Consider the following 13,231-nt stretch of genomic DNA (forward strand, 5'->3'; position numbering starts at 1 on the left):
TATATCAGACATGATTTTATGTTTTCTTCCAGGTCATTAATAAAAATGTTAAATAGCGTAGGGCCAAGAACTGATCCCTGTGGGACTTTACTAGATACACATCCACTCGATAATTATTCCATGTTTATAATTACATTTTGAGACATATAGGTTACTCAATTTTTAATCAATTTAATGTGTGCCACATTAATTTTTAGGGCTGTCAATAAATCACAGTTAACTCACGCAATTAACTCAGAAAAATTAACTGTGATTAAAAAATTAATCACGATTAATCATACTGTTAAACAATAGAATACCAATTTAAATTTATTCAGTATTTTTCTACATTTTCAAATATATTGATTTCTATTACAACACAGAATACAGTCCACAGTGCTCACTTCATATTATTATTTTATTACAAATATTTGCGCTGTAAAAATGATAAAAGAAATAGTATTTTTCAATTCACCTCATATAAGCACTGTTGTGCAATCTCTACCATGAAAATGCAACTTAAGAATGTAGAATTTTTTTTGTTACATAACTGCACTCAAAAACAAAACAATGTAAAACTTCAGAGCCTACAAGTCCATTCAGTCCTATTTCTTGTTCAGTCAATCTCTAAGACAAACACGTTTGTTTACATTTTCAGGAGATAATACTGCCTTCTTATTATTTGCAATGTCACCAGAAAGTGAGAACAGGCATTTGCATGACACTTTTGTAGCCGGCATTGCAAGGTATTTATGTGCCAGATATGCTAAACATTTGTATGCCCCCTCATGCTTCGGCAACCATTCCAGAGGACATGCTTCCATGCTGATGATGCTCGTTAAAAAAAGAATGTGTTAATTAAATTTGTGACTGAACTCCTTAAGGGAGAACTGTATGTCTCCTGTTCTGTTTTTGCCTGTATTCTGCTATATATTTCATGTTATAGCAGTCTCGCATGATGACCTAGCACTTCTTTGTTTTAAGAATACTTTCACAGGAGATTTGACAAAACCCAAAGAAGGCACCAATGTAAGATTTCTAAGGATAGATACAGCACTCAACCCAAGGTTTAAGCATCTGAAGTGCCTTCCAAAATCTGAGAGGGACGAGGTGTGGACATTGCTTTCAGATGTCTTAAAAGAGCAACATTCTGATGCGGAAACTACAGAATCCAAACCACCAAAAAAGAAAATCAACCTTTTGCTGGTGGCATCTGAATCAGATGATGAAAATGAACATGCGTCGGTCTGCTCTGCTTTGGATCGTTATAAAGAAGAACCCATCATCATCATGGACGCATGTCTTCTGGAATGGTGGTTGAAGCATGAAGGGACATATGAATCTTTAGTGTATCTAGCATATAAATATCTTGCGATGCCGGCTAAAACAGTGTCATGTGAATGCCTGTTCTCACTTTCAGGTGACGTAAACAAGATGTGGGCAGCATTACCTCCTGCAAATTGTACCTCCTGCAAATTGTAACCAAACTTGTTTGCCTGAGCGATTAGCTGAAGTAGGACTGAGTGGACTTGTAGGTTCTAAAGTCTTACATTGTTTTATTTTTGAATGCAGTTATTTTTTGTACATAATTCTACATTTGTAAGTTCAACTTTCATTATAAAGAGATTGCACTACAGTACTTGTATTGGGTGAAACGAAATATACTATTTCTTTTGTTTTTTACAGTGCAAATATTTGTAATAAAAAATAAATACAAAGTGAGCACTGTACACTTTGTATTCTGTGTTGTAACTGAAATCATTACATTTGAAAATGTAGAAAACATCCAAAAATATTTAAATAAAGGGTATTCTATTATTGTTTAACAGTGCGATTAATCGTGTGATTAATCACAATGAATCTTTTTAATCACACGATTAATCATTATTAATTTTAATTGCTTGACAGCACTATTAATTTTGTATTGTTCTAGTTTTTTAATCAAAATATCATGCAATATCATGTCAAACACCTTACAGAAGTCTAAGTATTTTACATCAACACTATTACCTTAATCAATCAAAACTGTAAGTCTCATCAAGAAAGGTATCAATTTAGTTTCACAGGATCAATTTTCCTTTAAGCCAAGATATTTCATAATGCAAGTGGGCTCAGGGGAAACCTTGAGCAGCAACTTTCTGCCCCAGTGTTCCAAGCAGGGTTTCTTAAGTTTAGTGTACTGTGTGTCTCTATTCCATAGTGCTTAAAGAAACAGAGCAGCAAGACAGGGAAGTGTGCTTCCCTGGTCTTCCTGTTGCCTAACAGTGAGTAGCTTGTCCAAACTCAAAAAAATAATCCTCTCTTTGGACTGGCTGGGGCAGTGGGGCTCCTTGCTACCCGCTCTTGAAGTCAGAAGGAAATCTGCCTAGAAAAAGACAGAGGGGAAATGGGGACCCTTCCCTACAGAGGACTTCAATATAAAAAGAAAGGGGTTTATAGTGTCAGTATCTTCACTCCCCTCCTCCTGGAGGAAAGGATAAGCCAAGGATCTTCAGTCTCTCTTCCTCCTTACAAACACCACTGGAGGATGGGACAGCTGAGGAAGAAGGACCAGAATCTTTTTTGCCTCATGCATAGGGGAATCAAGATTCTTCTCTTCCCTGGAAGGAGCAGGGAGCCCAATGTCTGAGTAGGACCAGATGCTCCCAACTTTTTGGCCGCTATAACACATTTCTTACTAACAGTAAACAAAATCAAAAAGTTTGAAGTTCTGGTCCTACTTTTGTGTGGGTTTAAAAAAAAAAGACTAAGGAAGGATGTGTTTACCCAACTCTAATTTTACTATGATAGTAATTTATTTTATTAGCACGGTGTTTGTTTTGTTGTTTACTTTAATACTACAATAGTTACTCACATGTCACACCAATTCCTTAACTTCTTTAGTTGCAGTATTTGAGCTTTTTTCACTGTACAGTACTCTGCCTTTATGATACATTGTGTTTATATTTCTATATACTGAAGGGAGCCCCATCACTCCACATGTCAGCAGCAGGCTGTGAAGGCCTCAAGTGCCCTGACTGGTTAGCCCTGACTTCCTGCTGCCAGTTCTCCTCCCATTAGAGTATGGGGATGCCGCCTGAGAAGAGCAGGCCCATGCTGCTCTTGTTGTAGGGACACGGCAGACCCTGAGCATGAGCTCAAGGCTGGGAAACAGGCCAAGGGAGCAACCCGGGAGTGTGGCCACTACAAACTGCACTGCAGGCAAGACACAACCATTGTCCAATGGGAAAGAGGAGCCCTAATCTGGGACTGAGTGGTTGAGCCTGGAGGGGCAGTTTGGACTATTTCTTTACTAAGGAAGGTAAGAGTCCCTTTGTTAAGTAAGCATATTGGATTCATTTCATTATACTTGGATTAGCTGCTCCTTTCAGTGACAGGGTGGTTCTGTCTATCCTGATAAATGTGTTGGAAAAGATTTGAACACTGGCATGGCTCCTGGGTGAATTCTTGCCTCCCCAAATGTTGCAAAAGTGTTGTACAAGGCAAGGGGTGGGAGTTTGGATCAATTTATCTTTGAGCCCTGTATACACACACTAATACAATTTTTATTGTATTATTTATTAATTATTATTATCATCATCATTTGGACAGAAAATTGAATTGAAAATAACTGTACTTTCATACATATTTCACAATAATGTACTTCATAAGGAGCTGCTGTAACACCAAAATGTAGAGTGGCAAATGAAGACACAGAATAAGGTAAAATACAGTATGTTGTAATTAAATGAATAACTAAGGGAGATCACTAAAAAAAAATGCCACCTGACATTGGCTGTATATATATAGCCACTCGCCTAAATGACTTTAGGTCAGCAAGTCAGAGGTATCAAGTAACTTAAAGCAATTCAAAACCAACAAATCCACAGTACCAAATTAGATTCAAAGAGCATTATTAGAGTTGGACCTGAGCCACAAATTTAGATCCACATCTGAATTTTCCCAAGATTCAGGGAAATGTGGAAGAGGGAGGTATGGATCTAGAGGTCCAGCTTGGACCTGTCTCTAGTTAATATTACAGACAGAGACAAAACATATTCAGAAAACTCTAAGCTCCTGGCTTAAGTAGGTATGTAATTTTCTAAAAGGTCAACTCATAAAACCAAGAGATTTACATTTCTAAGGGTCTAGGTCAACCAGAATATAACTGATCTAGCTTTTTCTTTGGGATCAAATTGTAGAATATGCAGATTTTTTTAAAAAAAAAGAAAAATTTTAACCATGTCAATCTAGAAGTAAATCCTGCTTGATTTATTCACAAATCTGATTAAAATGAGGATTTTGCTACTAACCTTCCTTACAAAACCACTGCATTACATCATGATTAGAAGTCATAAGGGCAAAATCCAACACCTACTGAAGTCAAATGGAGTCTTTCTAATGACTTCAGTGAGAATTGGATCAAGCCCAATGTGCCATTATGGTTTATTTAGCAATATATAACATAGTAAATGATTAGGGACGGCAAACCAGGAGCTCCATCCCTTTTAGAGGACAAGGGAACATTCAATCAAATTAAATGTGTCAAATTTAAAATTGATGAAAGGAAACAAATACACATCATTAATCTGTGAAACTCATTGTCACAAAATGTGAAGGCCAAGAGCTCAGCAGGTTTAAAAAAAAGGCTTAGAATTTACATGAATAATAAGAGCATCTGTAGTTACATTAGATAAAATAAAAACAAGTTTCAGGAGATAAAATGTTACATTTCAAGGTATAATATGAAACATTTTGTACTCATCAGAGACAGAATACTGTACTAAATGGACCATTAGTCCACTGAAGCATTAATTTTCAAAGTAATTAAAGGATCAAGCCTCAGCTGTATCAAAGACCAAATTTCAACCTAAGAACCACCATGACAGCTGCACTTTTCTGTGACTGGACAGACCACAAAGCCCAGGACAAAGCATGCAAGAGTTGGGGATAAAGCTCTCAGTTGAGGGACTCTGACTATGGAACAATCTTCCAGAGGAGATCAAGTTAATTCCAGTCTTTAGGAAAGGATTCAAAGCCTTCCTCTTTGTAAATCTTTCCACCATAAGTGACACTCACAAAATAAACCTCCTTTCTACCCCCTAATCTCGACCAAACAAAAATAAAACAAAAAACAAACAACCAAAAACAAAAAAAACCCACCCACACAGCCCTACTCCAAGCAGACTTTTGACTTCAAAAAGAGAGAAGTGCCACTGGACTTTGCTATTGCTACTGGTTTTATGTGGACGGCACTTAAGATACTATGGTGACGGGCGGCAGAATAAAACAGACAGACAGATTTAACTAACCAAAATGGAGTTCCTACGTTCCCAAAGCAACATGGTAAACTTGCAGCTAGATGGTGCTGGTCAGAATTGGGGAACATTAGCAGAAGTGTGCAGATGGACATGCACATCACCTATCTATACTGTGTCTGATTAAAGTCCATGAGCACTAATTTCACTTGCACATTTTAAAAGTAAATGAAAGGTTCATACCTCATTCTGATGGAGCACTTCCAAAGTCCAACATTACCAGGCAGCCTTCTTTTCTTCTACCTGATCTAAGGGCTGATACTCAAATTCAGAACTTTATGTAAACATTTCTGAAGAGAAATTGTTGTTGAAAATAAAAGGCCTGCATTTCAGGAAGGATTCTTTGAAATAAAAGCACATTGCTGTATCTGGCCAGACAAAGAGGTGCCACAAAAAGACAGGCATTGCATTGCTAATGCAGAGAATAAGATATATATACAGATAATATCCACACACCTATTTCATGTCTAAGTCCCAAAAGGATCCTCAAACCACGTAGAGACCAACATTGCCCTATCTACCTTGCCTGCTGGGCTCAATCTGGTAGGCAGAGACGTCCCTGGGGTAGGGCGAATCGGCGCAACCACTCCGGGCCCCACACTTTGGGGGACCCCGCAGGCTGGTGTGATTGGCTGGCGAGGTCGGTCCCAGAAGAGACGAATCCGTCACTTCTGCCCTGGGACCCCCTACTCCAGGCCCCGCACTTTGGGGGGCCCCACGGGCAGCTGCAATTGGCTGGCACGGTCGGTCCCAGAAAAGACGAATCCGTCACTTTCACCCCGGGCCCCGCACCCCTACTAGGGATGGCCATTCTGGTAGGCATCCTGTGAACGCACCTAACTCCACACAAATGGCCAGGGGAGGGAGGACATCTCACTTATAATCTTTAGCCCAGTGGTTAGTGTACTCACCCGGCATGTGGGAGTCTCCCAGTGCAACTTCCCCCTCTGACGATGAGAAGGGATTTGAACAGGGATCTTCCAGATGAGTGCCTAACTACTGGATTACAGAGACATTCTCAATGTCTCTCTTACATAAGAACAACCATACTGGATCAGACTAGCCCAGTATCCTGTCTTCCAACAGTGGCCAATACCAGGCGCTTCAGAAGGAACGACCAGAACAGAATTATCAAGTGATCCATCCCATCGTCCACTCCCAGTTTTTTGGCATATATAGGCTTAGGACACCCACAGCATGGTGGTGTATCCCTGACCATCTTGGCTAAGAGTCATTGATGGACTAAAGCTCCATGAAATTATCTAATTATTTTTTGAACCCAGTTATACTTTTGGTCTTCACAACATCCCCTGACAATGAGTTCCACAGGTTGACAGAGCGCTGTGTGAAGAAGTACTTCCTTTTGTTTGTTTTAAACCTGCTGTTTATTAATTTCATTGGGTGATCCCTGGTTCTTGTGTTATGTGAAGGGGTAAATAATACATTCACTTTTTTCATACCATTCATGATTTTATAGACGTGTATCATATCCCCCTTAGTTACCTCTTTCCAAGCTGAAATGTCCCAGTTCTTTTTAATCTCTCCTCACATGGAAGCTGGTCCATACTCTTAATCATTGTTACTCTTTTCTGCACCTTTTCCAATTCTAATATATCTGTTTTTGAGATGGACGAGCAGAACTGCACGCAGCGTTTGAAGTGTGGGCTTACCATGAATTTATATAGTGGCAGTAAGATATTTTCTCTTATTATCTATCCCTTTCCTAATGGTTCTTAATATTCTGTTAGTTTTTTGACTACTGCTGCACACTGAGCGGATGTTTTCAGAGAACTATTCACAATGATTCCAAAATCTCTTTCTTGAGCACTCATATTTAATTTAGACCCCATCGTTTTGTATGTATAGGTGGAATTACGTTTTCCAATGTGCATTACTTTGCAGTTATCAACACTGAATTTCATCCGCCATTTTCTTGCCCACTCGCCCGGTTTTGTGAGATCCTTTTGTAGTTCTTCACAGTGTGCTTTGGACTTAACTATCTTGAGTAATTTTGTATCATCTGCAAATTTTGCCACCTCACTGTTTACCCCTTTTTCCAGATCATTTATGAGTACGTTGAACAGCACTGGTCCCAGTACAGATCCCTCTCTCCATTCTGAAAACTGAACGTTTATTCCTACCCTTTATTTCCTCTCTTTTAACCAGTTACTGACCCATGAGAGAGTCTTCCTTCTTATTCCATGACAGCTTTTTTGCTTACGAGCCTTTGGTGAGGGACCTTTTCAAAGGCTTTCTGAAAATCCAAGTACATTATATCCACTAGAATTGTGGTGGGCAATCTGTGGCTGGCACACAGCCCATCAGGGTAATCCACTGGCGGGCCTCCAGACAGTTTGTTTACATTTGTACGGCTGCCTGGAACTCCCAGTATCTGCAGTTTGCCATTCCCTGCCAATGGGAGCTGCGGGAATCGGCGTGGGCTGGAGACAGATTGCAAGAGAGCCATTTCAGAATACCCCATTGCCCAGAAGACTATTCACCAGAGTTTCAAGCCACATAGAAGAGGCGTATATTGAACCATGATCAAATTTACTGATGACACAAATTATTGGAGAGATAGCAAACAAACAGGAGGAAAAAACTGAAGTGCAAAAATACCTGGAGAGAATAAACCAGTCTGATTAATTCTTTAGTAAGTAGCTAAGAGAATGCCAGGAGACATAACTATAATGTACTGGAAGTAGGTTCTCATACTGCTGAGTTCAATGGGACTACTCACATGAATAAAATTAGCAGATGCATGAGGTGTCTGCAGACTCAGGACCTCACATTATAGGGTCTTTTGGACAGGGCCTATATTTTAATATGTGTTTGTACAGCAACTATGGTGTTTCATATTTTCCACCCAAAATGCCCATGTCTTTTTTAATCAGTTAAATCTCATAAAACCTCTGCGAGAAATGTATTATCTCCATTTTTCAAATGGGTAAACAGATGTGGGGAAGAAAGTCAATGTTCAGAAGTGCCCCTGATTTTGAATGCTTCAATTTTGGGGAGTCAAGTTTGAGTCATTATGGGCCTGATTTTTCGAAGTGCTAAACAAGCAATTCAAACTGAAGTCAATGGGAGCTGCTGTTGCTCCAAGTAATCTCATTCTGACCCAAGTGATATCAAATTGGGCTTTCCAAATAAACAAAAATCACCCAACGTCAGTGGCCACTTTTGAAAAATAGGCTGCTTACAGCAAGTCAACAGTAAAGTCAGATATAGAACCTTTAAGTGCCATCTCCCAGTCCACTGCTCTACACAATTAGATATCAGAATCTGGCCCTTACTCACACTATTTTACTCCACAAGTAATCCCAAATGGGACTACTCACAGAATAAGGTACTACTCAATGTGACTAAAGTTTATGAATCTGACCCTGAGTTGTAGAAACAGAATATGACCCAGTGCACCTACATTTTTTGTGCATTATGCAGAGCTTTGTCCTCTACAGAGTTTCTGTAACCTTGGCAAGAAAATGTTCTACAAATGTAAAACTTCTGCTGAAAGAGGTTTTCTTTGAACTATTTTTTATTGGTCTTTTGACATCCTTAAAGCTAAGAGCACACACAGCCTTTTTCCATCCTCCAGCAAGCTCCTGAGTGCAGGCCATAACACAACAAATGATGTTAAGAGACTATTTCCCTCCCACTTTATGAAAGAATGGATAAAATGGTCTTTTCCTATTTTGCTTTCTTCACAAAAACACATACCAGTTGTTATTTTTCCTCTGACGTCTTTGCTGAGTTAATTCACAGACTAGAAGGATTATTAAATAACAAGGTAGAAAATAATAAAAGAAAGTATTTCATAACAACCAACTGTGGTATTGCTTTGAAAAGCCTAGAATTCCAAAACCAGGCCTGTGTGTGTGACCATAAGTGAAGAGAGTGACATTTATCAACAGATGCATTAAAGTAAATATATAAGAGGTACATAAGTTTTCACAAAGGTTGGGATTTGCATTAGTGGCATACTCAATACTCACCCTTCTGAAGAGCTACAGTATCAATAGTTCCAAGGACAGCAGACTTACAGCTATTTTTAACAAAGCCCTCACTGCAACTGTTTAGCTCATAAAACCTCACAACAGCAATAGCTTAAACCCTGCTCTGCATGAACATGCTCTTAGCCAACCTTCCTAAACAATAAATGGTTTCTCAAAATCCCATGATACTCTGAAGAGGTTACTAACAAGGGGCAGACATGTCAGATTTGTTACAGATTTGGCCTGTTTTCAAGGCTTCCAAAATACAACGGTTACAACTAATGCATCAGCCATGCCTGCCCTGTTGATATTTTTGGAAATGAAAAGTGACATCTCATGAAGGTACAATACTCTGACCTGACGATTCATGAAGACACGAACACATTCTTTCATAAACATGTTCACTTATAAAGATGTAAATGCATGCTGTCCCAGGCAGACCCATGCTGAGACTGACTGATACCCATTCCATTCACTTACAACACACAATTTATTTCTGTCAACGGATTACTTATTAAGAGTGAACTCTTTGATACACTCACATGAGAAAACAACATTGCTATCAAAGTCCACCACCACCAGTTCTCAAACATCTTCCCCTGCACTTCTTAAAAAGTTTTAAGTGACTTTATGTATAATGTGGAGAATAAAACTAATTTAAAATATTAGGTATACTTTGTGTTCTATCCATTTAGGAGGAGATTTTCAAAGGCACACAGGAAAATTAGGCATTCAACTTCCATTGATTTTCAATAGGAGTTAGGTGCCTTAATCCCATTTGTGCCTTTGAAAATCTCTCCTTTAGCCTACACATTTAAATACATAATCACAAAGAAATTATTTATTTTTGTAGGCCGGTTATTCTAAAACATCTCATTTGTAGACACTAAGGATAATGATGGTGGTGAGGTCTGGGATATCTTTTCCTAAACTGGTGAAGTTTAGGGATATTCCTAAATCAAGCGAAGTTAAGGGATATTCCTAAATCAGGCAGAAGGCAAATTTGATTTGGGATGAAAATATCACTCAGTTACAGTCCTGTTGAGTACAAAAATGACAGGTTACTAGGCACAGATCCGTATTTTTTTCATCTTCTGTGTTTCCGATTTGAAAAACTCTTCTCGTACATAGTCAGGATTCAACGCTCCTTTCCGCAGGATACCTGTATTCCTCTGACACAAGGGGTCTGTACTTCTCTTCACTTCCATCACAAGTTTGGGCAATAACTCTGCTCCGTCTATCCTTATGCTACACTATTTGACAGGAAGAGTCACATAACAATTGCATCACTGCAGTGTTTGGGGTATCAATGTAGAATACTATACTATTTTATAAGGAGGACACCGGACACTAGCTGAGCCTCTGCCTGAGTCCTGCTGCACAATCCCTTCTTTCTGAACGCAGACTTAGGGCAGGTCTACGCTAGAAGCGCTATATTGACACAGCTGCACTGATGCAGCTGCGCCACTGTAGCATCACTGGTGAAGATGCTCTCTCCTGTCGGCATGATAACTCCACCTCCATGAGAGGGGGAAGCTATGTTGCGGGAGAGTGTCTCCTGCTGACATAGCGCTGGTGTGGACAACACTTAGGTCGCTGTAACTTGCATCGCTCAGGGGGCTGTCTTTTCCACAGTTAAGTAAGATCGACTTAAGCAGCAGCGTAGACCTGCTCTGAGTTCCCTCTAGTACAGTGGTTTTCAATCTTTTTTCATTTGTGGGCCCCTAAAAAATTTCAAATGGAGGTGCGGACCTGTTTGGAGATCTAAGACATAATCTGAGGACCCCCAGTGGTCTGCAGACTACAGGTCGAAGGTTCTATGGTAACAACAACCTTTCGCAGACCCCTGAGTCATAGTCTGTGGACCCTCAGGGGTCTATGGACCACAGATTGAAAACTACTGCTCTAGCACTAGGAATCAAAGAGCTGGAGTTAGTCTTGAACAGCAATCCCTTCCTCTGCAGACCCCCTCCTCCTGCTGGAAGGGAAAAAATACCTAAGTCTCCCTCTCCAGCCATACAAAAACGCAAAATAGCCCCCTACTTCTGCCTAATGTGCAACAGCACTAAAATCAGCGCATGTTCCACCACTGGCAACCCTGACAGCAGCAGCAGCACTGACCATGCCTCTGATCACATCTACCGCTGGTCTGAGTATTTGTGCTACTGGTCCCCTCTCGCCCCAGCTCCTTCCTTCCCCACCAAGGCAGTGAGTTAACTCCCTCCCCCGCAACAATGCAGGGATACTTTCAAAGCGCCCCTTTCTCTCCCCAACGCTGAACAGCTTACCCCCACCCCCACCAGTGTAGGGATAGTTTCTAAGTCCCCCCCTTCCCCCCCCCCCCCAACACTATGGAGTAGGTTTCTCTGTACCAACCCACGCCACCCCCCACAGGGTAGGGATGGTTTCTAACACCGCCCCCACCCCTGTACCTTATGCGGGGCTCGGAGCAGGCGGTGCACCCCGGCCAGCTGGGTGATGAGCGCGATGTCCTCCCTGAAGGTGTAGAGAGGGGGCCGGGTGGGCTCGGGGAAGTTGGTGCTATTGAAGGGGTCGGTGTCATCTAAGAACTGCACCCTGCAAACCAGTGTGGCCATGGTGCAGCCATGCAAAACACGGCAGCAGCGGCAGCGGCAAAGCACAGGGTGGGGGAGGCTGGGCAGGAGGCGCCCCCTCCCCCGCGAACAAGAAATAAAAGTTGGAGCCGAGCAGCAGGGCTGCGATCAGCCCGCAGCGGCAGGTTGGCAGAGATCAGGCTCCGCTCCCCGGCGGCCGGGCTGAGCTGCAACCCGAGGGCGGGGGGAAGCAGGAGAAGCACCGGCCGCAGGAGCCACCGCAAGATGCACGCAGCGGAGCCCGACTGCTTCAGAGCCCCTAGCACGCGGGGATCATCGCCCCCTCCCCGCCCGGCTCCACACGGTGCGGGCGTCCTTCAGGCTGACAAAGGGCAGAGCCCCGGGGCGGAGCGGCCGGCGGGCGCGGTGCACGGGCAGCCGGAGAGCAGCGGCGGCAGCTGCTCCCCCATGCTCAGTCAGCCTGAGCCGCTGCAGCGGGCCGGGGCTGCTGCCTGTGGGAAACCCGCGCTGGCTTAGTCTTCAGCCAAGCGCCGCCGGAGCCGCCAGGCAGCAGGCGCCCCCCAGCGGGCACAGGGAGGAGCGTCACCCGGCCGCCACATTCCCCGGCCCGGGACACGGGAGCGGGGCACAGGGACACCCAGTCAGCCAGGAGCTCCCGCCTGCGCGGGAACTGGGGTGGGGTGGAGTGGGGTGGAGGGGGAGACAGCCTGCTAAAATCTTCCGGGGAGGAGGTAGGGAGAGAAGCTCCTCATCCTCGCATCTGCCAGAGGAGAGACAGACATTCCATCCTTCCCCCTCAAAAAAATACTCCTAGATTGGGAGGGATCGAGAGAGTCCACCACGCAGAGACCATGTCGAACAACCCTCAATCTCCAGCGACGGGAAAATGTGGGGGGAGGGGAAGAGAGAGACTCCTACTTGGGGAACCCCACATCCTTCAGGGGAGAGAGACAGAAAGCATTTCACCACACCCAAATCTCCAGGCAGACCCTTGCATTCTCCCGGTCGTCCCGGTCCTGGAACCACCTATCTATAAATTTGGGAGCAAGGCCAGATTAAGGCAATCCAGGGCCCCAGGCACAGTACCACCCATGGCTCTGTTTGGTGTAGTGGTCGGTGCCAGTGCCACCCAGGAGCCATCTACTGGGAAACAAATTCTAAACACCCATATTTGCATATAGTTGCATTCTGTTACCTCAAATAGCCTGTGCTTCCTGTTAAAATCTTGCGTGTAATATTTGTTAAATTCAAAGGGAATTTAAAATAAAGTCAGGGATTTGATCCAAACAGAAAGTAATACAAAGGATCAAAGTTTGGCCATCTTTTTTTCTTGTTTATATACAGTCCATATAATTGTTTGGGTTTTTTGTATGTGTTCGGGGTT

General features: G+C 42.5%; 1 protein-coding gene across 6 annotated transcripts in view; it reads right to left on the bottom strand.

Annotated features, from left to right (window-relative positions):
* The window catches only part of FHOD3 (formin homology 2 domain containing 3), a 627,020-nt gene extending 614,674 nt beyond the window's left edge, over window positions 1-12,346 (bottom strand). For all 6 annotated transcript variants that reach the window (XM_073332694.1, XM_073332693.1, XM_073332692.1 and 3 more), the window contains exon 1: window positions 11,704-12,346. In XM_073332694.1, coding sequence (XP_073188795.1) covers window positions 11,704-11,868 — 165 coding nt within the window. In that variant the 5' untranslated portion in view covers window positions 11,869-12,346. The remainder of the gene's footprint in view (window positions 1-11,703) is intronic.
* Window positions 12,347-13,231: the final 885 nt, after the last annotated feature.

This window comes from Lepidochelys kempii, chromosome 2 (genome assembly GCF_965140285.1).
Source record: "Lepidochelys kempii isolate rLepKem1 chromosome 2, rLepKem1.hap1, whole genome shotgun sequence".
NCBI classification, from domain to species: Eukaryota; Metazoa; Chordata; order Testudines; family Cheloniidae; genus Lepidochelys; species Lepidochelys kempii.